Source organism: Lynx rufus, unplaced genomic scaffold, assembly GCF_022079265.1.
Source record: "Lynx rufus isolate CCGP_SWC_20201006 ecotype Redwood Valley unplaced genomic scaffold, mLynRuf1.p SCAF_4, whole genome shotgun sequence".
NCBI lineage: Eukaryota > Metazoa > Chordata > Mammalia > Carnivora > Felidae > Lynx > Lynx rufus.
The window spans coordinates 52,497,655-52,524,197 of NW_025814856.1; the positions used below are offsets into that span (position 1 = coordinate 52,497,655).

Consider the following 26,543-nt stretch of genomic DNA (forward strand, 5'->3'; position numbering starts at 1 on the left):
GGCATTAATTCAGGCTTTAAGTGAGTTTTAATGTGAGCTGTTATTTATATTTAATTACTCATTAAGGGAAAGCAAGTACATTTGGGGGCTTATCGCTAATTCTTTTAAGACAGCAACATAGACAATTCTCATGGGACTCACCTCCAACTCTTTCTCTGGTGCCACTGTCAAAAATAATGACTTATTAGACCCACTCTGACATTTCTTAGATTCATTACTGCAGGAAACTAGGCACCGGGTATATAATTATTTTTGTCTTTTAAAGGAAGCTGGCCCTCTGTTAATCAAAAACTGAATTTGCACAATTCAGTTTCTAAAGTTTCCTGTATTTTGAGATTCCCAAGCTATTCCAAAACTAAACCTGTTTATAGGTTGCAAGAGAGACACCCTGTGAAATGTTCATCAGAAACACACCATGATCTCTTGTTTCCATGCAGGGTTGGGGTGTCAGACACATCACATTTGTGGACAATGCCAACATCTCCTACTCCAATCCTGTGAGGCAGCCTCTCTATGAATTTGAAGATTGCCTAGCAGGTGGTAAGCCCAAGGCCCTGGCTGCAGCAGAGCGGCTCCAGAAAATATTCCCTGGAGTGGTATGTTGATGCTATTCGGGAATGTTGGAGGTTTTCTCCTGTAGCTTTCCGTGCTTAATCTTGGGGAATGAAGGCCTGTGGTATTGGTAAAAGAGAGTCAGATGTTTGTCACTTACTACCTGGGCCTTCATCATATGGCTAAGCCTCTCCTCATCTCAGAGATGGGGATTAAAAAACAAAACAAAACTCGTGTTTATTATTGTGAAAATAAATTGAAGAGTGAGAAAATGTTTTTGTGAGTGGCAAAGTATTACCTGAGTTTAAGTTGAGGAATTTGGGAGTATGCATATACTTATATCCAGCTTTGTTTGAAAGGGATTTATTTTTTTTTTAATTTTTTTAATGTTTATTTATTTTTGAGAGACAGAGCATGAGTGGGGAAGGGATAGAGAAAGAGAGGGAGACACAGAATCTGAAGCAGGCTCCAGGCCCTGAGCTGTCAGCACAGAGCCCGACGTGGGGCTCGAACTGTGAGATCATGACCTGAGCTGAAGTCGGATATTTAACCAACTGAGCCACTCAGGTGCCCCGAAAGGGATTTATGATAGCTCAGATACAGGATGTTATTTTTCCTTCATCACCAAAATACTCAATAGTTACTGAATACAGGTGTATGAAATTAAATTGGATGTAAGTCCACACAGAAGGATGACGTGGCTACCTGAGCTGCTTGTATTTGAATCAGACTGTTCCCTTTAAAAACACACTAGATAATAAGAGACAAGTCATTCAACTCATTTGATTCAAAATCTGGCAAGATTTTTTTTTTTTTTTTTGAGGTCATCCACAAAAGAGAATCTGCAACTTGCACACTTAATCAGTTGGTCTGACAGAAGTTAGATTAGATATCTCCGAAGCATCTGCTACCACTTAGTGCCACAAGAGGCTCTCGGCCTCAGCTAAAAGATAGCCCACTTTCTCAAAGTTTTTCTGTGTAATCACTCAGTATTATATTCATTTATTTCAGAATCTTTTGCTTGAAAAGAAGCAACGTTGATGGTTTTGTTCATTTCACCAGCAATCTTGAGGAGCATGGTTTATTGGGTTTAATTCAACACTAATGATTAAGCGCCCACTGTGTATCCAGTTAAGTGCTAGAGGCCAAAAAGAAATAAAAATGTTACAACCCTGTCAATTGAGGAGGCGTATTAGTTAGCTTTCTGCCACATTATTGCATATCACACAGTCCTAACCTCTCCCTGCCTTATTATTATAAGCATTTATCTCAGGCTCCCAGGTCTGCAGATTGACTGTAGCTTAGCTGCTGGGCTAGGCTGGACTCCAGGCTTTAAGTCAGGTTCCAATTTGCTCTGTAAGTCATTGTTTTAAAATCTGGGCTTAGAGAGCAACAGTCTGGGTCATGCTCTTCTTCTGGTAGAAGGTGGGAGTGTAAAAGGATTGGTGAAAACTTATTATACCTCTAAAACCTCAGCTCACCAGTGACACAGTGTAGCATCTTCCATTTATATGCCCAAGCCAGTCACAGGGCCAAGCGCAAAGTCAGTGGGGTTTGTCAGAATACTCTGCCTTTCTAGTGGGAGGTCCTGCAAAGTCATCTGGCAAAGGGCAAAGACATTCTATTAGTGGGAGGCAGTGCATAGTTGGGAAGAATAATCCAGTCTGTCACTGGAGAGTGAGCTCCCCTCAGGGCCGAGACAGACCTGGCTTTGAATCTGAATTCAGCTACTTTCTAGTTGCCTGAAATTTTTCCTTGCCCAAATGGTCTGTGACCCAATGCAGTCCCCCCTATTTATTTGTACAGCTGTTCTGTTACTTATTAAATATTTCAGGTCTTCCGTATGTTAGGGACTGGGGCACAAGCAGGAAAAGTTCTCTCTCCTCTCCGTGGAGCTTCTATAGTCCAGAGGGGTACATGGTCCCTAACACCTAATTTTGTAAACAGTTGTAATTGTTAAGTGCATGAAAAAGGAGCTGGTTTCTGTGAGGGCGTTTACCAGGCAGCCTGACCTAAGTTAGACTCCCTTGAGGAAGCTAAGTCCTGAAGGATGAGTGAGTGGGAGTCAGCTAGATGAAGGGTAGCAGAGCTGTCTGCAAACGCCTGAGGCAGGAGACAGCATGGTGCTTCTGTGGAACTGAAGGAAAACCAGGAAGGGGAGCACTGACGTCAAGGAAGACAGAAAAGGGGCTAGGGCAGAAGCAAGGGCCGGGTCACTCTGGGCGTTTGAGATCAAGTTCACCTTTTCTTGAAACCATTAGCTTACCAGGGTCGAACCTCCTCTTCAGCACTTACATTGTGCTACTGTGTTTTCCCTACTGGGTTATTCAGTCCTGGAGGCCAGGAGCCAGGGTTTTTATACTTTCATCCTTCCTGCCTTGTAAGCAATAATAGATAATGTACAGAATCCATTAAAGTACTAGTGTAATCCATCAATTTCCTGCAAAGTACTTGTGAAACTATTTCACCTGCCAATTACCCAGACTTACGGCATTTTCTTTGTATGTTCAGTTTGGTGTAGTTTTTTCATTCAGCAGATACTTACTCATCCCCTTACACCAGGCCACAGACACAGGCTAGTCCTAAGTGAACAAGATGTGAAAAGAACTGCTCTGCTACAAATACCCTGTCTAATCCCGGGGTTGAATTAATTGAGTCGGAAACAAAGTAACCTTTAAAAAATCAAATAAATATTTGAGATTACCATTTTTGTTTTTGTTTTTTTTAAATACAAGGCAATGTAGGATTGTGGAACCACACCAGAGGTTTTAAAACCCAACTCTGGACATCTGTTTACAACCCTGATGAGTAACTGGTATTGGACCAGCTCTTCTATCATAAACAATTACACAGCCGGGTAAAATATATAAAATGACTCTCTCCAGGCAGTGGAGTAGTGAAAGGCCATGGTCCTAGACAGAAGGGAAAGAAGGAATGTTTGTCCCAGCCCATTGCATGGAGGTACTTACTGGCCTTTGCTAGAGCCCATGAGGAGCCCAAGGAGATGTTCTTGGGTTTGATGAGCTGAGGAAACTGAGATCTGAGTTCAGAGCAGCTAAGGGGGCTGAAACATGCAGGACAGAGTATCAGACATGCAGGAGCTGGGCAGAGGAGGAGTCTGGATAGCATCTTGAGCCTTTGACCAGTTCAAGTCACGTGTGTTCAGGGCATGACTCTGTAAAGCCGGGCAAAAAAGCACTACCATCTGTTGTGAGTGGAATGGAGACTTCAGAGCTATCCCAAGGCCATGAGACATTGGAGACCCACCTATCCAGAATGGAGCTCCCTTACTGAACACCCTGAGCCCTTAGGTGACACCCCAGTAAGGTCAGAACTACACATAAAAGCTAAACCACAGAGCTTCCAGCAGAAAGCAGTATAGTGCTCTCGTGATAAACAGAGATTATCTAGGACCCAGCAAATACTGACCATAAGTGGAAAAATGGGTAGCGTGGATCTCATCAAAACCTAAAATTTTCAGGGGCACATGCATGGCTCAGTTGGTTAAGCATCTGACTCTTGATTTTGGCTCAGGTCATGATCTCACAGTTTATGCGATCAAGCCCTGAGTTGGGCTCTATTCTGTGAGATACTTAGGATTCTCTGTCTCCCTCTTCTTTGCCTCTCTCTCTCTCATTCTGTCTCTTTCCCTCTCTCTCAAAATAAACATAAAACACACACACACACACACACACACACACACACACACACAACCTAAAACATCTGCTTCTCAAAAGGTGCCATTAACAGAATGAAAAAGGTGGCCAAAACCCAGAAAATACACAGGGTAGGTCTATTTGGCAAGAAGCTGTTCCCCAGAATCCATAAACAACCCCTACCACTCAGTAATAAAAGGACAGACAAGTCTTTTTTTAAGGGGGACAGATTGTGGAGGTACTGATTTCATAGTGAAGATCTATAAATGGCCAGGGCACACATAAAAACGCTCAACTTTTGTAGTCTCAGGAAAATATGAGTTAACACCATGGAGATCTATCACTATCCACCCACTGCAGTGGGTCAAGTTAAAAAGACTGACGGGGGGCACCTGGGTGGCTCAGTCGGTTGAGCGTCCGACTTTGGCTCAGGTCATGATCTCACAGTTTGTGAGTTCAAGCCCTGCATCGGTCTCTGTGCTGACAGCTCGGAGCCTGGAGCCTGCCTCGGATTCTGTGTGTCCCGTTCTCTTTGCCCCTCCCCCACTCACACTCTGTGTCTCTCTCAAAAATAAACATTAAAAAAAAAAAAAAAAGACTGACAAGGCTGAATGTTGTCAGGCTGTGGAGCAACCAGAACTCAGTCTGCTACTAAAACAACCACTTTGTAAATCAGCTCAACAGGTTCTCATGAAACTACACCTACCTAATTACCCAGAAATCCCACTCGTGGATGTTTACCTAAAAGAAACGAAAACATATATACCCTAAAACACTTATGGAAGAATGTCCATAGCAGCTTTGTTCCTAATGGCCAAAATTTAGAAATAACCCAAATAGCTGTCAGTGAGAGATTGAATAAACAAATCGAGGTATTTTCACAATGCAAAAAGGAGCATGCTCTTGGTACTTAACAATATGGGCACACCTCAGAAGCATTATGCTGAGCAAAAGAAGCCAAACACCAACAGATGTATACCATAGGATATCATTTATATGAGGTTCTAGAATAGGCAAAAACTAATCTAGGGTTTAAAAGGTGGTTGCATCAATGGTTGTCCCAGTGGCGGTGAGGAGTAGTGGGGATTGACTGGGAAGGGGCACACGAGCACATTCTGGGGTGATGAAAATGTCCTGTGTCTTAAGGTATATGCAGTGGTTCACCTGCAGTTTGTTGAAACACAGCCAACTGTACACTTAAAATCTATGTATTACACTCTTCTGTAAACTATACTTCACCCTGACTACACATATGAATCATGGGGATAGTTTGAGAAAATATTGATGGCAGGGTCCCCTCTCAGAAATTCCAGTTGAGATAGTCTGGGGAGAAGCCTGGGCATCAGGAATTTTCATAACTCTTTGGGTGGTTCTAACGCACAGCCAAGGTTGAAAACTGCTGTGTTGAAACTTGCCAAATTCCGGCCTCAGGCGTGTGGACCAAATGGTGGGCTGAGAGCCAGTCCTACAGAGGCTTGCTGGCTGCAATTTTAGCAAGCAGAGAACGATTTAGGTTAGTAAAGTGGGTATGGATCTGTATTACTGAAAAGGTCAGAATTGGCGTTGATTAATTATGCTTTGGTGTCACTAATGTACCTAAATAATACCAAGATCAAGGTACCATCTTCTCAAATGCTTTGTCAATTGTAATACAACAGTAAGGTATTAACATTGCTGTGGTCTTTGCTTATTGTTTACCACAGTATTGAGTATATACATGATACTTAATGAGTGAATTCCTTAATGAGGTCCAGATAGTTGTCTTTGTAATGTTTTCATTGCCAAATTGGACTTGTTTTGAATGCTCTTTCTGAAGTCCTTTCTGCTTGGTGTCTTTTCCTGCTTTGCTTGCAACATTTTTTTTTTCATTCTTTTAAATATTGTTGCCTTTGCTACCACTGTCACTTTCTTGAATTCCAGAGATTAGGTTCAAAGTTTAAGATAAGGAGAAAATGGCTACAATCCACAAAATAGAATTTTCCTTTGTAAAAGGACCTACTTATTCTGCCCCCTGAGCTGTTTTTCTAGTAGGTGATGGGTTTTGGCAAATGAACGAGAAAGTTGATGTTTTCACACTCCTCCTTGTGGCCAGCACTATGCAGGGGATTAAGGGTGTATGTAGTTTGTGACTCTACAACACTTTCTTTTCTGTGGACAGTTAATGTCCCTGACTTCACTGACACCCATATGTGACTCACTGTTAATCTGCCAAGACACTGTGGGGCCAGCAGGGGACAAATAGTAAATTACAGAGCTGTCCTAAAGCCCCTGAGGAGAACCCAGGCCACCAGGTAACTTCTTTGGACAAGGAATGAAGCTTCACTTCAGTACCACACTCTGCTACAGCTCAGCCCCTGTCCCTTTCCCTCTCAAACAAATATCTGCACACTCCTAAGTAGATTTTCTGATTGTAAGTTAGCAAGTACAGTTTTTGGTTTAGAGAGGTTTTTTAAAAATGCATATACCCCTAAGAAGATTAACACAGTCAGTCATACTAATCTTATATAAATTTATTAAATCAAATGTTTTCTGTTATAATATCCTATTTGGAGATGTTAGGCACTAAGAAAATCAGTGGGGTGGGGGGCAATTTGGGAAGAAGTAGGGAGAAACAACTCAGCTAGACAGAGGGGACTTGGGCAGACACAGGGCATTTTGATAGAGGTTCCTGGCCTCAGATTATAGGAAAAAGTCAAAGGCACCATTTTCTTCAGTGTCCTCCTTGGCTCAGATGGACATGCCTCCCTCCTTTGGAACTAGGATCCGTATGTCTCTACTTGCTGCTATATATATCCAGGCTCAGAGACCTGGGAACGACAGGATAAGATAGTCTAGGATGTAGAGGTGAAGAAGGTCAGGGCACGGGTAGCAAAAGGAACAAGCAGCATGATCGTGCACAGAGAAATTTCTGGTTGCAACTGACCACACTTACATGTTCGTAGCTATGGGGAGACACAGGCTCTAAGATACCACCTGTGTTTGCTTCAGACATCTGTATATCTGGGTTTTTCCCTAGAATGCCAGAGGGTTCAACATGAGCATCCCCATGCCTGGACACCCAGTGAACTTTTCCAGCGTCACCTTGGAGCAGGCCCGCAAAGACGTGGAGCACCTGGAGCAGCTCATCGAAAGCCATGATGTCGTGTTCCTGTTGATGGACACCAGAGAGAGCCGCTGGCTCCCTGCCGTCATTGCTGCAAGCAAAAGAAAGGTAGAGTGTGTGGATCCTGGGCTCTTGTTTCTGGTTGTGACTTAATGTACCATCACCCTGGAGGGAGAGGTGTCCTCTGTCTGCCTTCCTTCCAGAAGAGAGATGTGCTGTGTGTGACCCAGTGACATGGTGCCAAAGGGCTTCCGCTGGTACGTGCTGTCTTTGCCTCACGCACCACCGTCCAGTATAATAGTTATTCTTTACTATTTAATTTTCATAGGAACCTTTTGAGACACTGTATCTCAAAGGGATATTCTACTTACATTAAAACGTAAGCCACCTGGGTGGCTCCCTTGATTGGGCATTCAACTTTGGCTCAGGTCATGATGATCTCCTGGCTCGAGAGTTTGAGCCCTTCGTCAGCTCAGAGCCTGGAGCCTGCTTCAGATTCTGTGTCTCCTTCTCTCTCTCTGCCCCTCCCCTGCTCATGCTTTGTCTCTCTCTCTCTCTCAAAAATAAATAAACATTTAAAAAAAATCTTTTTTTAAACATAAGCTCCAAGAGGACAAAGACGCTCTTATTTACTCTTTGGTCAGTGACACATTCAAGGGCCAACAGTAGTGAATGGTTAAATAAATCCTAGTACATAAATGTGATGGAATAATATGCAGCCATGCACAACGTGTTTTCAAAAACTGTAATAACATGGAACATACCACATTATGTTAAATAAGCAAGATATGATATTGTATATATTTAATATAAATTGTTTATATAAACACATACACATTTGTATCTGTTTGAGCGAGGAGGTCGGGAGGGGAGGCAAGAAGGGAGAAAGGAAGGGAGGGAAAGAGAGATCGGGAGAAAACAATGGGAAGAAATACCCCCAAATTATTAGTAATAAGTGTTTGAGCCGTGAGATTGTGATTTTTTTTTCTGTTACAGTTTTTCTTTATTTTCCAACTTCCTTTATAACCAGAAATTTCAGAGAATAAGTTATAAGTAAGAGAAGTTCTTCTAGTACAAATGAGAAAACAATCGTCCTTAAAAATCTGCATAGTGTGTGAATCATATCTCAGTGAAGCTGTTATAAAAAAAGAAAATCTATGTAGGCGTGTCAGATGATAGCATATGGTGGAAAGAATGAGGTTGAGAACTCTCTAGACTTGGTTTGATGCATTTACCTCTTACCAGCTAAGTGACCTTGGGCATGTTAGCGAGCTGACTGCTCTGTCTGACTTTCAGGATCCTCATCTGTAATTGGAAATGTGTGCTGGGAGTTTTAAATGAAACCAAATGAGATAATTATTGTTAATTACTGGTCAAGGGTTTTTTGTGTGTGTGTGCACTTAATAAATCCTCAATATTGGGTAGCTTTTACTAGTATTGGCTTCCAAGACTCTAATTATACTCATACGCAATTACTTATAAAATAAATTCTGAAAGTTGACCAAGTATGAAATTAGCCACGGCTTAAAATATAAGTGTCTCTTAACTCCAGACTTTTATTCCTTGAAATCCACAGCTTGTCATCAATGCTGCCTTGGGGTTTGACACATTTGTTGTCATGAGACATGGCTTGAAGAAACCTAAGCAGCAAGGAGCTGGGGACTTGTGTCCTGGCCACCTTGTGGCACCTGCCGACCTCCTGGGCTCATCGCTTTTTGCCAACATACCCGGCTACAAACTTGGCTGCTATTTCTGCAATGATGTGGTGGCCCCAGGAGATGTAAGTGGATTTCTCTGTGCTTCCAAATATTTCCTACAACTGTCTTGTCCACTGGGGCAAAGAGGCCCGACTCTCTTTTATGACTATTTAAATACTGTCTTTTAACAAGAGAAGAATTCTCCAATTTGGGGGGTGACATTATCCCACCATGAGCCTTGATTGGCGTCGTCAACTGTGCACAGCTGTTCCTTGTTCACTAATATAAACGTAGTGACCAACCACTTTTGTAGAAAGCCCAGCAGGGAAACTGCAGGATAGACTGGTCCCTGGAAGCACTGTCTCCTTTGAAGAGAGCATTAAGTAAGGGGTCTGAAGACTTGGACACTGCCTCATGGGGTGATTCCAAATAAGGCTCTTACGCTTTCTTTGCTTCTGCAGAATCGGGCTGGGCCCCTTGTTAGATTTAGCAAGTGAAAATATATGGGCTTCCCAGTTAACTTGGAATCTCAGGTAAACAATATTTTAGTATAAATTTGTCCCATGCAATATTCAAGACCTGCTCATACTAAAAAAATATTTCTTGTCTATCTGAAGTTCAAATTTATCTGGGCATCTTGTGTTTTATCTGCCAACCCCAGTAAGGGAGGGAAGAATACTTTCCTTGACTACTCATAGTGCAAGGTGGGTCAAAAGTGAAAGTGCTCTGAACAGTAAGCACTACACTGTTCAAATGTAAGATTCTACCTATAGTGTTAGTGCCTCCACACAAGGCACAGTCTGTAGGAATGGTCTCTTACCAGAACAGATCATCATTCACAGTGGAGCAAAGCATAGGTATCTGTCTACCCTCCTCTTCATTTTCCCCTTCTTTTAAAACTTGTTCCTGAATAACTCCTACCTCTTTTGGATGACTGGTTTTTATGGCCTCCCAGTATAAAGAAAAAAAGATAAATATTCTCCATGTGAAGAAGGCTGACTTTATGATCTTCATCAGTGGTATTATACAGCTGGTCCCATTATTTCCTCATTATCAACAAGTAGGATTATGGGTCGAGTAAAGTTGTTCATAAGGTGAAAATTTCAGACTCAAAATTATCCCTAACAACCTCTTAATTTGCCTAAAGGTGGAAAATCAGAATTTCTTTAGTTGCAACTGAAGACGATTTGTGTTTGAAGCCCTGTCATAGCAAAACTATTTGTATTTCAGCCCAGGGGTCACATTCAGGGGGACACAATGCCCACACTGTGAGAGGCACATAGGAACTGAGGACTGCAGGAAAGGCATGTTATTTATTGTCCTGCCTCACAGGCACTCTGAGGCATTGGCTCAGTTACAGTGGCAGGGCAGAATCATTTGTGCTATTCAAATGATTATTCCTCTCCATGTCTCTGTTTCTCAGCTATCAAGCACAGTAGGATTGAATTTGAATCAGTTAAAAGAGCATATGGTGCAACTCCATGTATGAGGCAGTTAGGCCCCTAATCTTTAATTTGTTCATAACTATTACTCCTTTTTAGCATATTACCTCATTTAGTTACCTAAGTTATGTGTTTTGTTTTTCTTGGTACTGACAAGAGATGATGTTATTTGAGGCTGAATGTTCTTTGCCCACAGTGAGTGAGTATCTGGTTATGTTGTATCTCTTTATCACGGACGAGTTTCATGCTTCAAACAAACAGCGACAGTTGAGTGGACTAGAACTTTGAGCACACATCAATGATTCTTTCTCTGTAGTCAACCAGAGACCGGACCTTGGACCAGCAGTGCACTGTGAGTCGTCCAGGACTGGCCATGATTGCAGGAGCCTTGGCAGTGGAATTGATGGTTTCTGTTTTGCAGCATCCAGACGGGTGAGTTTACTGTTTAGACATGGTTATTTAAACAAAGAAAGCTTTCGTGTCTCCCTTGGCCTTTTCTTGGCCTGACTCTTCTGAGCATTGTGTTGTTCTTTCTGTCCTCAAAAACACAAGACTGAAAACCCTGGTCTGATTCATTGGCCTGGGGGGAGCTTGTCATGTGATCTTTGGGGCTACATCTCTGCATCCTTCTGGAATTGACCTCTCCTGGAATTATTTGGTAACTGATGATAAGGAAAAATAAACATTTTGGTGGGGGCCTTTGGGACCTTCATGCTTTTATTCTGTTAGTAGGTTTTAATCTTAACTGTGAACATTTTGTAAGACAATGCATGAATCCCATGTGATAGATTGGGCTGTATGTGACATCTTCAGTGATACGGCCAAATGGGACTTTATTTTGCTTACGCAGCAAGAAGCCTAGAGGCACGCAGTCCATAGCTGCTACAAAGGCTTTGTTATGCCATCAGGGACTCAAGTTCCTTCTTATATCATTCACTCTTAGCTTTCTTCCTTATGCTTGTCACCTTGTGGCCACCAGATGACTGCTTCACCTCCAGTGTTGCTTCTGTGTTAAAGTTAAGAACACATGTCAGCTTAGCTGAGGTTCCCCTCTTGTAAAGAGCTTTCCTGGAAGACTCACCCATTGATTCTAACCCCTGTATCACATGGCCACCCTTTGCTGCAGGGAAGACTGACAAATATGATTGTTTTGTTTGGGCATATTACCTCTCCAAAAAAAGTTGTGGTAAGATAGACATGGAGAAGGGTATTGGATAGGCAAACAGCAGTGTCTGCACACTCATTTTTTTAAATTATGCATATATTTTAAGCCCCAGGAGAGATTATTATATAGTTGGTATTCATTATGTTTGGCTAACATTTTCCTTTTTTGTTACTTTTCATTTCCTTTTGCATCTTTGAGCTTCCAGCCAAGGCTATTACTCTTCTGACGGAAGAATGCCTTTTATTATTAACTTCAGGAATGCTATGAACAAGATATTTCAATTTTTGTCAGTCTGAGAATGTCTTTATCTTCATTCTTAGAAGATATTTGTGCTGAGTGTAGAATTCTAGATTGGTGGTAATTTTCTTTCAGCACATTTAGAGTAAAAAACGAGTGTTTCTGGCTGCTTTTGTTGTTGAGCAGTTTGGTGTTTATCTCACTGCTGCTCCTTTGATACAGTTTGTTTCTCTCCCTCTTTCCCTGCCCTGAGTTGCTTTTAAGGTTTTCTTATTGTCTCTGGTTTTCAGAAGTTGGACTATTATATACCTACTTCTGTATTTATTCTGGTTGTGTTTTCTAGTGCTTCTTGAATCCGTGGCTCGATGCTTTTCATCTGTTGTGTAAAATTCTCAGCCATTATCTCTTTAAAATATGACTTGTGCCCCTTTCTGTCTTCTTTCCTTTTGAGTCTTTGATTACGTATCAGAATTAACCTATGCCCTTTTCTGTATTTTCCAGTACTTTGTCTTTCCTTGCTTTAGTCTGCCCATTTGCTTTTGGCTTCCAGTTTCCTAATTCCTATTTCTTCTGTATCTAATATGTGTCAAGCCATCCACTGAGTTTTTTTTTTATTGTTTATTTATTTTTGAGAGAGACAGAGCATGAATGGGGGTATGGGGGGCAGAGAGAGAGGGAGACACAGAATTCGAAGCAGGCTGCAGGCTCTGAGCTTCAGCATGGAGCCTGACGCAGGGCTCGAACTCAACGAGCTGTGAAATCATGACCTGAACTGAAGTCAGAAGCTCAGCTGACTGAGCCACCCAGGCAACCCTGAGTTTTAATTTAATTATTTTATGTTTCAGTTCTAAAATTTCCATTTGATCTTATTTTATACATTTCCTGATCTCTACTGAAATTGTGACTTTGATCTTTTTCATTACTTGAAAACACTTAATTGTGTTTTTAAGTCCTTAATCAGATACCCCCATTATCTGGATCTCCTGTAAGTCTGTTCCTCTTGTCTATTGGTTTTTGGGTTGTTTATTTGTTTTTTGACTTTTGGTTATCTATTATCTCCTCCAATACCTGGTATTTTTTCTTTTCTTTCTTTTTTTTTTTTTTTGTTTTTAAACAAAACCTTTGTATTATGGAAAACTCAAACATACATGAAAGAAAAAACATACAGAAAATAATAAATGCCATTATATATACATACCATCCAGCCTCAACAGTTACCGACATATGGCCAGGCATTATTTATCTATACAGCTATCCACATTTTTTCTCTTTCCACTGGCTTATTTTAAAGCAAATCCAAGACATAGCATTTATCTTTTTATAATACCTTATGATATAGTGTCCCTACTATTTTACATATAAAGACAAATTAAAAGTGATGCTTTCATATTACCTCATATCCAGTTAGTTTTTAATTTACCTCAGTTTCTCGAATCTGCTTGTTGTTGTTGTTGTTGTTTTGCTTGGTTATTTTTGAATGACTACTGGACATTTTTTATGAAAAATTACAGAGATGATGTGATTTACATTTCCTTCTGGCAAACTGCTAGGCAAAGTGGATTAGCAGTACTAGAACTAGAATTAGGGCTTCTCTATTTCTGATTCATTCCCTAGGATGTAGCCCACCTTGTTCCCAGCCCAAAGCCTGGCATATTTTCCATAATTTCTCCTTATTGTCAGACCCCAAACTCTCGTTTTTCCTTCCAGTCCATTTGTCTATGGACTTCATGACAAACAAACATATAACTCTTCAGCCTCTGATCCTATAGCCACTGCTTTTGGAGGTTGGCAATCACTCTATGGCAGAAAGCTCCCCTTTGCAAATGCCTTGTTTACCTCGTGGGCTTCTCTCCTCTCACAGATCTTGGCTCTGCTATTCTGCTATTGTGACAACCTGGTCTACCAATGCCATACCATTTTTTAAAAATATATTTTTTTAATTTATTAAACACTCATAGTGTAGTAAGCTTGCATGTGAGCATAGAGAAATGAGCAGGCTGGTGTGTTTTGCTTCAACTTGACCTTGGCTTTTTAGTAGTCTGTATGTTTACCATACTGTATATATGCTATATTAAAGATACAGAACTTGGCACAATTGTGATCTGCTCCAGGCAAGAAGACCTTGCTTTATGACCTACAAACAGTAGATTCATCTTGTAATAAATAGAAGTGAGACAAAATTAGATTAATTAAAAAAATAGAATCAGTAACTGTTTTAAGGTTTATTTATTTTTGAGAGAGAGAGAGACAGAGACAGAGCACAAGTAGGGGAGGGTTAGAGAGGTGGGGGGGGGACACAGAATCTGAAGTGGGTTCCAGGCTCTGTGTCAGCACAGAGTCTGACATGGGGCTTGAACCATAAACCATGAGATCATGACCTGAGCCAAAGTCAGACCCTTAACCGACTGAGCCACCCAGGTGCCCCAAATCAGTAATTTTAAGAAAGAAAGAAGGAAGGAGGGAAAAGAGGAGAAAGGGATGGAGGAAAGAAAAGGGAAGGAAACAAAAAAGAAAATAAATGATTAAACACTTGAAGATTCTCTCCATAACTGTCTAAGGCTCTGCTGCCACGTGTAGGCTAATGAAGGCTGACTGAAGCCAAAAGGACGTTTACACCTGCCTATCTGACAAATACACTGTAATTTGTTTTATTTGTCAGGTACTCATATAGTGCTTGCTTTGTTCTAGGCACTGTTCCGGTCACTTTGCAGGAGTAACTCATTTAATCCTATTAGCAAACCTATTAGGAAAGAACTATTATCTGACCTGTTTTTGATGGGAAAATTGAGGCACGGGGAGGCTAAATTGTTGAAACTTACATAGCTGGTAAGTGGTGAAACGGGCCTTTCACTCAGCCAGTTTGGCTCCAAACTCTGTTTTTAATCACCCTGCTATACTGTTTGTAACACAGGCAGGAGAGAATTGAATTTTCAAAAGATTTGTTTTTCCAATTCTCAGAAATTAACTTGAATATTCTATTGATTTCATGACTCAAGGGTGTTTTTTTTTTTCTATGCAAAATCAAAAAGACGACCTGTGTACAGTGTTGGCGGCATACGTAGCTAGTCTGGGTGCAACAGAGTTAAGCGAAAATAAACAGCTTTTTTTTACTTCCTCTCATCTCCGTCATCCCCCTGGGCTACCCCTGCCTTCTCAGTGTTGTTGGGCCTCCTGACGGGGCATATCTGGGACCAAATCTTGGAGAGACGATTCCACGATTCCTTAATGCGACCCCTCTCTCTCCAGCGTTCACTCTGGTTGTAGGACAAAACCAGGTCCTATGTCGCGTGTCTTCTGTATCGTAAGGAAACATCTCACTGTTGTTCTGGGAAGGAGTGCATTCATTCTCCTTCCCAAATAATCTCTCACTGTTCTGCCTCACAGTAGCATTCATATCACCTCAGTTAATTAAGGTGGGAAAGTTTTCCATTTCAAAATTTCAGTACAGAAAGGTGCCACGGTTTTTGACAAGACTCTCTCTCAGAGTCAGGGAGTTGACCTTAATCGACTTATCATATGCCAAGCATCGCACTTGGCAGTTTTTCCAACTTATTCCTGATTTAGTCCTCATAACTGTCTTGTTCCTATTTTATAGTTAATGCAGTTAATGGACCCAGAGCACAGAGAAGTTAAGCAGCTTGTCTGGGGTCACAAGCTCTGGCCTTTCTGACTCCAAAAATTCATGCTGCCTTTTTTTTCTTCTTCTCCCCTCTTTTTCCTCCTTCCCTCCAGCAGAAATTAGGTTTTCATTAGCTCTCCTCCTGGCCAAATCGTCCTCACAGGTGTCAAACATAAACTTTCATTAAATGAGTGGCTCTAATTGTTTTTCTTTTCTCAGGGGCTACGCCATTGCCAGCAGCAGTGATGACCGCATGAATGAACCGCCAACCTCTCTCGGCCTTGTGCCTCACCAGGTTAGTGATCTGGAAATGAAGGCATAATTCTGGACCCGGTCCCAGCACTCAGAGGGAATGCATTTGGGGTCACTTGACCACACCGTTAGCTCAGCCCACCACTTTTCCACACTTCTTATCCTCTAGCTGCCCTTGAGTTTCAGTGGGTTCACTTTAAGACCACCTACAAGGTATCCCATTCTGTAGGATGGCCGTGAGGAGAATTCATGAACAAGCAGCAGCATCGAGCCTTTGATGCATTTAGCATGTTGACCAAAGGTCTCATAATGGAGAAGCAAGAACAGACTTCGGAGCTGGCCAGACGGCAGTTTAAATCCCAGCCCTACAGTTACTAAGACGGCCTTCCTTGGCCAAATCCCTAAACTTGTCTGAGCCCCAGTTTTCCCATGTATAAAATGGAGACAGTCATACTGACCTCACGTGGTAGTTGCAGAGACCAGAGATGGTCTGCAGAGGGCTCAACAGTGGCGCTGGCATGTCACAGGCCCTCAGTGAAGGGTGCTTGCTATTTTTGTTGCTGTCATTTGTTAATATTATTGACTCCCTAGCTACATAAAAAGCCTTCTGGGTATGCATGGGAAAACCATTAGAGGTGTCAAAAAATCGGGTTTCTTTTCAGAAAAAGAATCTGAAGTATCATGAAAGAAGATCCATCGCATAGAGAGGGAAAGAGAAAAAAAGTAGTGGAACGAAAACTCAAATTCACGTTGCCTCACCAGTAGTTTTGTTACTGTGTTTTTTGGAGGAATGAAGACGTATTCCAATCTCACTTTTTGGAAGTCATTTCTCTAGGCACCGTACGTGTATTTCAGTGTGTAAGAGGAAGGCTGACCCCTGTGAAGGGGTGATGGCACCCCACAGTCCTGTCTTGGGGTGTGAGGACAGGCTCAGAGCTGAGGGTGAGAGCAGCCCACTGAGCCCACATTTGTCTCCGCCTGCCTCCCCACCACCTGCCTCCTGTCCTCTAGGACAGCCCTGTCATTTTCCATTTGAGGATTTGAATCAGAAGAGAGGACATTATTTGCCCAAAGCCACAGACACAGGCAGTGGATGAGCCAAAACCCACACCTAAACTTGCACTCCTACTGGTGTCCTTCGTGAGGTTTTGTGAGTGAAACTTCCCTGGCCTGCCCGATGGGAGCGTTCCCTTCAGGTCACTCCTCCAGCCCTCCTGCACTAAGACATCCATCAGACACCTTGTGTTAGGTCACTGACCCTCCCCGAGCTTCAGTTTCCATATCAGTAAAAGCAAGTGCTTTACCTCGTGTCCAGGATTATGTCTGTTATGAGGCTTTGTAAACCATAAAGCAGTGCAAATGCAGCTTTTCCAGTCTGCCTCACACAAGGTGCCATTTATTTGACATGAATGTGTTAATCTTTCTAGAGAGACATTTCGGGTAGGACCCAAAAGACGCTGTAGTAACCCTCCATCAGAAGGAAGCCGCCCTTCAGAGCCGACCCCTGTATTTATGCTCTCGAATCGCCTTCGAATCCCCACCCACTTTCCCCTCTTCACACGTCTCCAGTCCCTTTCTTCTGACCTTGAGATGTGCCCTCATCTCCTTTGTAGATCTCGTACTGAGAAGGGCCTTAATTAAATTTTCAGTCATGCCCCTGCACTTCTTTCCTTCTTTAAGTCCTTTATGTTAAATCACGGTGGTTGTAGTTTTCTCAGTGCTGAGGCCAGAGGGCAAAACAGTCCCTTTATTGAAGGGGTCCAGCGTCAAAATGCATGTGCCCATGTTTTTAAAGTACTATGGCAACTAATCCCTCTCAGTGTCATTTACCCCCATTGAGCCTCACAATTGTTTGTCATTCACCGACTCTTCTAGTTCTTTCTCCTCGTTTTCAAATGTCTGAAGGATTATTTTGGTTGTTGGCCATCTCTTCATTTGGTCTTTTCAAAGGCTGAAGAATAACCCAGCCATATATGGAAAAAGCCCAGTGCTTGTGGGTGATTAGTTGCTTACATTATTTCAAGTTTCAAGCCTTTATTTTTAGCTACTATCTAAAAAAGACAGTGGAGAAAGAACTTTAAAATTAATCAGGGTTGTGTGGTTCCTATTTATAGGCTTTAAATTTCTTCTTCTTTTTTTTTTAAGTGGAGTAAGTCCATTTATGCAACTGTGTTTTGATTAGGAGAACATCGTTTCCACAAAAACACTGGGCTGTGTTGCAATGCCCTGCTGCAGACTCAGCACTTCCCTCCTCCTTTTCCTGGCTCTTCAGATTTCCTCTTGGATAGGAACTTAGTAAACCCCTTTTGTGTGCTTTGCATACAAAGAACAACCCGTGAGTTCCCTGGGCTCCTTTTTTTGTTCCCCAAAGGAGAGTGTGTGCTAATTGGCCCCTGTGGAAGGAGCTGTAGTAGAAAAGTGATAGCCCTTGGACAGGAATCACAAGGGCCCCCCACCAGCAGCTCATTGTGTAATCTGGAGAAAGTTGCTTAACTTAGCCTGTGGGCTCTGTGTCTCTGCTCTCCATGTCAGACTGGGGAGGCATGAGGATTACTTAGTTGATCTGCCCGTGGGACCACAGGCAGAATTTGGCCCAGCCAGAGATTGGCCAAGTGCAGGAAAAGGCTTGATTAGGCTCTGACATGGAGTGGTAGTCAGCCCGGGTGGGGGGGGGGGGGGGGGGAAAACATCTGATTGATTTTGAAAACCATGAGAAAACCATTTGAAGGTAAGAAAATAGGCTTACGGGTTTATTCTTTTTTAAAAGTGTCTGGCCCAGTGTACATGAACGGGATTCTGCAAGCAGCCAGCAATAAGTGTAGCCCTCTTTCTGTCTGTAAAGACAATTATTTTGGCAATTTAAATCATCATTTTATTGATGTATAAAATTCATCAACTCATACAAATCATTAAGTATACAGCTTGGATTATCACAAAGTAAGCACCATTTATGTACCCAGCACAAAGATCAAAATAAAATGTTATCAAGCATCCCCAAAGCCCCCTTTGTGCTTCTTCCAATTATTATTGCATCCTTCTTACACACAGGCAAGCATCTCTTGACTCTTAACACCATGGGACACCTTTGTCTAATTTTGGACTTTCTGTAAAAGAAATAATATAGTATAGTGTCCTCTTTGGAGCCTGGCTTCTTTTGTAGAGAAAACTTTTTCATTGCAGATCTTAGCATAGTATTATTCCTTTTGCTTCCCATCAAGTGGGATCTTAAAAACAAACAAACAAAAAAAAGTTGTCTTTTCCTGGCTCCTGGGTGGTAGCTGAGTTATTAAAAAGTTAAAAAAAGGTATAGGCCACTCCTGATATCTCCGGGAAGTGACGGAAATTGGCGGCCTGTGGAGCTGCTGATCATTTGACTGGACCTCTGTCAGAAAATGAAAAACAAGGTGGCAGTCCAGTAGTCGTCCAAACACCACAGTCATTAATATAGCAGTCAGCTCTTATCCCACTTGTGGACCAGGCAGTTCACATTTTTTGTCTTTGGGTGAATGTACTCTTGGCTCTCAAGTACTGATGAATAAAGACCGTGAATATGTATGCCCTTCCTAGGGGTTTGGACTTGCCAACCCCATGGTTCTCTTGGGCTCTTGAATTCTTTCTTTTAATTACTTTCAGAAAAGCAGAACAAAGCCCAAACTAGGGCAGGACCCTGGGAGAGACCTGGCCTGGGAAATCTCGGAGACAAGTGTGATAGAGAGCTGGGGTCGCTAGCTATGCCTTGGGCTGCTAGTTATTTGGCCTGTCTGCACAGGCTGTGCCCCCACAAATCCTCAGGCCTTTAGCTTTTAATAAGCTCCCTTTGCTCGGAAATGCTTATTGCAGTGTGCCTCTGGGGATATGGATGGACTGACTGCTGAAGAAAGAGATTAAGAAGATAAGCAATAAAAGCCCATTTCCTGAGAGGTAGCCCAAGAAAGGGAGTCTCCTTCCCCCACTGTTTCTTTACCCGTCCGATTGATGATAATGGGAATGGCAGGAAGAAGGGACAGTCTAAATGTCTGGTGTTTCTCTATATCAGATGTTGTGGTTTGTGACCTATCCATCCTCCCAGACCCCCTTCCATTCAGCTCTCCCATCAGCAGATGATTTCCAAACACTGTGCCAGGCACCATGATGTTCACAGAAGTTCAGTAACTGGCACAAGGTCACCCAGTGTTTATCCCCTTTTGCTTTTGGAGTCCTCTAAGGTTGTGGATATACCCTACACTATTTGGATGTGGTAGGACCTGGTTCCAGCTGGAGGCCCCTGAATATAAAGAGGGATCTGGTACAAGGTCTGACAATATCCGTGCTTTCTGTGTGGGGCCCTAGAAGAAGAGACGGGGATTGGCCTTACTTGGTGCATGACGGAGGGGATGAAGTACACCTGGTGCCAGAGCTCAGATGTGCCTTACCATCTCTTGTCCCAGAGGACTGGGGCATAAGTTTACCAGTTCAAGGATGTTATTTGTGCCCTATGAGTTTTGCTCACCTGATGAAGCCGTCCTGTTTGAGAGGTCCCACGTGGGAGGCAGCCCAAAGGCTTTGTGATCATATAGATCCGATTAGAATCCTGCGTTTGCGTCTTAATTTCATTTTCATCCATCCATTCTTTAGCTCCTATTACAAAAGGATTTGAGGCAGCTCTCATCACTTGTTACTATGTGGCCTTGGACAGGTTACCAATCCTCTCTGAATTTCATATTTTATACCAGTAAAATGGGGAGAATCATGGGGCACCTGGGTGGCTCAGTTGGTTGAGCGTCCCACTCCTGATTTCAGCTCAGGTCATGATCTCACAGTTCATGAGTTTGAGCCCCGTGTTGTTGGGCTCTATGCTGACAGTGTAGAACCTGCTTGGGATTCTCTCTCCCCTCTCTCTCTGCCCTTCCCTTGCTCTCTCTGTCTCTGTCTCTCTCTCTCTCTCTCTCTCTCACTCAAAATAAATAAATAAACTTAAAAACATGATTGTCACTTCAATGTTTAAAAAAAAATGGGGATAATTATATAATATACTCCTGGAATTAACATACAGATTACATCACATTTATCAAGCACAGTTCCGGGCACATCAGGGACACTTGTAAATGTTGGTTTTATCTTTCTCTTTCGCTTTTAATTAAAATGGTAAAATGGGAGCTTCTGTGCTCTGCTAAAAAGGAAGTTACAAAGAATCTTCATAAAACTCTGGAAGCAATGAGTGTGTTGGGAAGGGTTGCAAAGACTGGCCAGCTCCATTCTGCAGGATTTTTCTAAGAATGATGCTGGCTCGTTTCCAACTCAGTTCTTCTGTCCCTCGGTGACTCCAGTTTGATAAGGAGAGGTGGATCTTTGGGAGTCGCCGACGCCATTGTCTGAAATGAAGATGACTGTGCTGTGCCTGGGGTTTTGCAATTGCTCAACTCCCCATTTTGACATTTATTTTGATTAAGACTCTTTTCAGCATCCAAGAGTGAGCTCTTGGAGTTTGGAGTTCATTTTTATATATTCAAACTCCAAGCTCTAGAAGTACTGCCAGGCTTGCCAGAAACTGGTGTGAAGTCAAGGCAGCAGGTTCCGTTGTGGCTGTGCTGCGCCTCCTCAGAGTGGCTATTTGTCTGTGGGCGTTGGGTCCCTGCTCCCCATCGAGGCAAGGTGGGCTTGGAGCTCAGGCTGATTTCACTCAGTTTTGGCATACACACTGCCAGTGGTAGCCCAGAATGGAAGGGGCCCCTTTCTTCTCCTGATCTACTGACTTTGTAGCCAACTGGGCATAAACGACTGAAGATAATTTCATTTACCCAGGCCCTGATAGCCCCTATCTAGGTATTGTGTTTTTGGGTTTTGTAGGACTGTTTGTTTGTTTGTTTTAATTCCTATGGCCTTCTTTTTCCTTTTTCCTTCTTCCTTTTTTTTTTTTTTTTTTTTTTTTTTTTTACCTCCCCCATGCTCTGCAGCTGTCTTCCCCAAGCTTTGGAGCCAGAAGGAACAGAACTCTGAATCCTGGCTTTGCCATTTAGTGGTTGTGGAACCTTGGGCAAGTGATGCTACTTCCCCGAGAAAGTTGTGAGGATACATTGAGATAAGTGTGCAAAAACACCCAAGAGCACAGGGCACAGGGATGGTATTCCCTCTCTTCCTGTTTTCCATGTTATTCCAGGACATGCCTTCCCGCACAGCTTGCAAGGTGGAGAGGGAGCAGCTGTTTTCGTGGAAGAGAGAAAGGAGAGGGGTTAAGCACTGTAGGGGAGGGACAGGAGAGGCAGAGAAGATGGGTGAGAAAGATGCTTGGTGAGTTTGAGGCCCTGCAGGGCCGCGGGCGTGCCAGTAACAGAGCTAGGAAAGCACAGTAAATAAGGTTGAGGGGAAGCAGTCAGGGATCCGCTGGGCCATTTGAAAGGCCTGGACCCTCACCCCAAAACAGTGGAAAGTCATGAGCTGGATATACCATGGTAAGATTTGGCTGCTGCCTGGAGAATGGACTGGAGGAGATCTAAGTGGGTCTGGGTATAGACTAGCCATATATATATACACATATATATATATGTTAATATATGTATGTATATATATATACACTACATATATGTATATGTGTATATATATACATGTATATACATATATATACACACACACATGCATACATACACTGTATATATATTAGCTGGCCTTTATGTGGAAGACCGCCTAATCCAGGGGTTCCCATGTCCAGCTGTGCCTCAGAGTCACCTTGGGAGCCATTTCAGAATTACATTTCCCGGCCCCCTTCCAGATCCACTGAGTGACAGTCTCCAGAGACGTTAGGCATTTGAGAACCACAGCTTCAGTCTATTAAAAATAAATGGCTTCTCGGTGTCATCCTATGGGACAAAACACAATTCTCGTCAAGTTAACACAGACCAAATCCTGCTCTTTGAACATGACTTTGAGTTTTGTGCTCCCATCATGAGTTCGGTTTCCAGAAGGACCCTTGACACCTTGTCCCTAGCACACACCTCCAGCCTAAGCATGTGTTCTGCCTGTGCGCCTATGGAGCTAATTAGGCATGCACAGGTGTGCCTAATGATTTGGGCTGCGATCACCCACTGTGCTGCTGGGACCGCCCAGGAGGGAGGCCAAAGAGAGTTTAAAGGCCCTGCTCTGAGGCTTTTGCATATCTCCTGCCGGGTTTTTACTCCTGCTGATGAGGGGAGCCTGTCCTGCTCACTAGGCACTGTCAGCCAAATGCAAACACCACCAAGCGCCTCACTAGGATTTGACCTGGGGAATTTCACCTCAGGCTGCTTTCACCCTTGTTGGGGCCTGTGGGCCATGAGAACTAAGGGAGCCAAGAAACCACAGTGGATTGTGTTTCTTCTAGGTTCTGTCATTCCCAGGTGGGCCTTTAAGGATTCAGGGGGTAGCAGTGATACCTCTTAGAGCTGGTTTGTGTGTGATTTTTTTTTTTTTTTTATTTTCCTAGAAGGCAATGCAGAAAACTGAAGCTGGAGATTATTTTGAGGATGGGAGACTGGGGGGCAATACGGACTTATAATTTTCCTTTGTGCCTTTCTGAACTGTTCTGAAAATGTTAAGATTATAAACAGTTTTTTTTTTTAATTTACCCTTTTGAGGTATAATTTATTTTTTTAATGTTTATTATTTTTGAGAGAGAGAGACTGTGTGAGTGGGGGAGGGGCAGAGAGAGAGACACACATACATACATACATACATACATACATACATACATAATCCTAAGCAGGCTCCAGGCTCTGAGCTGTCAGCACAGAGCCCAACTCGGGGCTAAAACTCATGAGTTGTGAGATCATGACCTGAGCCGAAGTCGGACGCCCAACCAACTGAGCCACCTAGGCGCTCCTTGAGGTATAATTTATGTATGCTCATTTAAGTGTGCATTTTAATGAATTTTGAGTGCATACACTCCACTCGTATATAACCACTACCACTCCAAGTGAGATACAGAACATTCCCAATCACCCCCAGAATTTGCTTTGTGCCTTTACTTGGCTAATATCCCCACCCTCAGTCCTAGGCATCTACAGATCCATTACCATATGGGCCATTTAAATTTTTTCCTTATTCTTTTCTGTGTTGAGAGGAAAAAAACAATATAAACTTAAAAAATAAAATGTGCAGGGAAGCAGGCAAGGTTTGGCCCCTCTAAGGAATTGCTCTTATTAGCCTGAAAGCTAGGTGGAGAGGCCTATGTGTGTTTGTAAAATTAGCACTTTTCCCCTCTCAGTATTCAGAGGAGGTGATTTAAAAGGAAGTTAAATATTTAAATATTTTGTTTAAATACGAAAATGGGAGTAAATATCCTGTTGGAGTATGGGTTATTTTTTGTTGTTGTTTGCTCTTCTGTTTTCTGTCATGGGCTCATTGTTTTTATTTATAGGTAGAGTTAAATCTTTAAAAATAGTTCTTTAATGCCTGCCCCACCCCCATAAGGAAAGATTGACAGCAAATACTAATAATAGACTAAGAGGTGACAGTAAACTGTGTGTAGTCCCCAAAGTTAGAGAACTTACCTTGAGCAGTGTCGGGAGGCCTTACTTATTAGTTCCCATGTGGATGGGGAAATGACTTTAATATCATTTTATAAAGCCTTTTCATTTGAACATTATTTGGGATGTGGGCAAAATGAGGTGTGGTGGTGCTATCTTTAGAAAACATGGAAAGAATGAGAGGTTTGCTAAATGCTTCCATCTGTTTTCTGACATCTAACAGGAGATGTTGAGTGTTTAGAGCCAACCACAGGAAGGTGTGAATAAGGTTGGTAACCGAAAGCCCCTGTTTCACATGCTTGCCTGATGAGAATCACCTGGGGGCTCTTGTTAAGCATACTGATCCTCAGGCCTTACCCCAGGCCTTTTGAATCAAGTTCCAGGGGATTCTTCTTATCGGGCAAATTCAGAAAAATGCTGAATGAGCATAATGCTTCCTATACCTTCTAAGTAGGCACACTTCTAAGTAGAAAGGTGATGGTGAGTTTTTCTCTGCCTAAGCAAAGGACAAATCCTTATAAACTTCTTGGATTGTGAATTGAGGACTGGCCTCTTAAATAGGTGTGAAAATATTTATAAGGATTTTGCCTAGGGTACCTGGATTTTAGATTTCTCTGCGATTTCTGTGCATGTCTAAGGAAGGGGCTAAAATTTTAAGTAGCAACCTCTGCTCTTTAAATTTTACACATTTCTTGTAAGCTTGAGGGAATGCAGAGCATATTGTGGAAGCTCAGTGCATTTTTAATACTGGGGATTTAAAGCATTGTTGATGGGGAAGGGCTTCAAATTGCCTGGAAAATGTAAATGGTGCTAAGTTGGAGTTTTTCTTGTGGTCTGTCTGGGACTTGTTTTCTGTGTATAGTTCAGATATGAATAATTTGATAGGCTTTGGGATTTTTGTGTTTTTGTCATTCATTTCATAATGATATGCAGTCTCTCTTATAAGCATATCACTGCACCATGGGCAAATGTATATAGTTCAACCTGTGTCTTGCCCTCTAAAAGCAAGAGAAATAAAAAAATATTTTTAAGTAATAGTAGCACACAAGCTGATTCTAAAACTCAGAGAAAGACAAATGACCCAGAATAGCCAAAATAATCTTGAATAAGAAGAACAAAATTAGAAGACTTGCACTTCCCCAATTTTAAAACTGATGACAAAGCTACTATAATCAAGACAGTGTTGTACTATCATAAGGATAGATTTATAGACCAACAGAATAGAATTGAGAGTCCAGAAATGAACCTTTACACGTATGGTCATTTGATGACCATTCAACTGGGGAAGAAGAGTCTTGTCAATGAAATGCCGGGACAACTGGATTTGTACATGCAGAGGAATGAATTTGGACCCTTAATGTACAAAAGTTAACTCTAAATGATCATAGACATAAATATAACAGCTAAAACTGTAAAACTGGAAGAAAACTTAATAATCCTCATGACCTTGGGTCAGACAATGGCCTCTTGTATATGACACCATAAGACAAAGCAGCCAAAGAAAAAATAAATAGGACTTCATGAAAATAAAAAGTCTTGTGCTTCACAGGACACCATCAAGAAAGTGAAAAGATGACCCACAGAAGGGGAGAAAATATTTGCAAATCTTATGTGAAAAGAAACTTCTATCCAGAATATATTAAAAAAAAAAAACTCTTAAAATTCAACAATAAAAAAATCCGGTTTAAAATTTGGCTAAGAATTTGAATGGTCTTTTCTCCAAAGAAGCTATATACATGGTCAAGAAGCACATGGAAAAATGTTCAACATTATTAGTCACTACAGAAATGCAGACCAAACCTCAATGAGCTGCCATTTCAGACTCACTGGGATGGCTGTACTCAAAGAGACCGTATGAAGTGTTGACCCTGAAGTCAGAAATGTAATATGGTACAGTCACTTGGGAAGAGTTTGGCAGTTCCTTAAAATGTTAAACATATAGTTACCATGTGATTCATTAATTCCTAAGATAATTGGAGTTACTGTATCTGCCCAATTTTGTAGATACCCAAAAGAAATGTTCAACTGATGAATGGATAAACAAAATATGGTGTATCTATTTAACAGAATACTATTTGGCAATAAATAGGAATGACGTACAGATACTTGATGTAAAATGCATGAGAACATGCTAAGAACAAGAAGCCAGTCTTGTATGATCCCTTTCTAGGAAATAAGCAAAATAGACAAATCAGTAGAAATAGAAAGTAGATTAGTGGTTTCCTGGGGAAAGTGAAGAATGGGCACTAATTGTTTATAGGTTCAGGGTTTCTTTTTGGGGTGATGGAAATGTTCTGAAATTAGATATTGGTGATAATTATTCCATGAATATACTAAAAGCCT

At 42.0% G+C, this 26,543-nt stretch overlaps 1 protein-coding gene across 3 annotated transcripts in view; it reads left to right on the forward strand.

Annotated features, from left to right (window-relative positions):
• ATG7 (autophagy related 7) overlaps positions 1-26,543 on the forward strand; it is a 248,663-nt gene that overhangs the window by 51,318 nt on the left and 170,802 nt on the right. For all 3 annotated transcript variants that reach the window (XM_047096223.1, XM_047096222.1, XM_047096224.1), the window contains 5 exons: positions 438-596; positions 7,225-7,419; positions 8,888-9,091; positions 10,767-10,882; positions 15,691-15,766. In XM_047096223.1, coding sequence (XP_046952179.1) covers positions 438-596; positions 7,225-7,419; positions 8,888-9,091; positions 10,767-10,882; positions 15,691-15,766 — 750 coding nt within the window. The remainder of the gene's footprint in view (positions 1-437; positions 597-7,224; positions 7,420-8,887; positions 9,092-10,766; positions 10,883-15,690; positions 15,767-26,543) is intronic.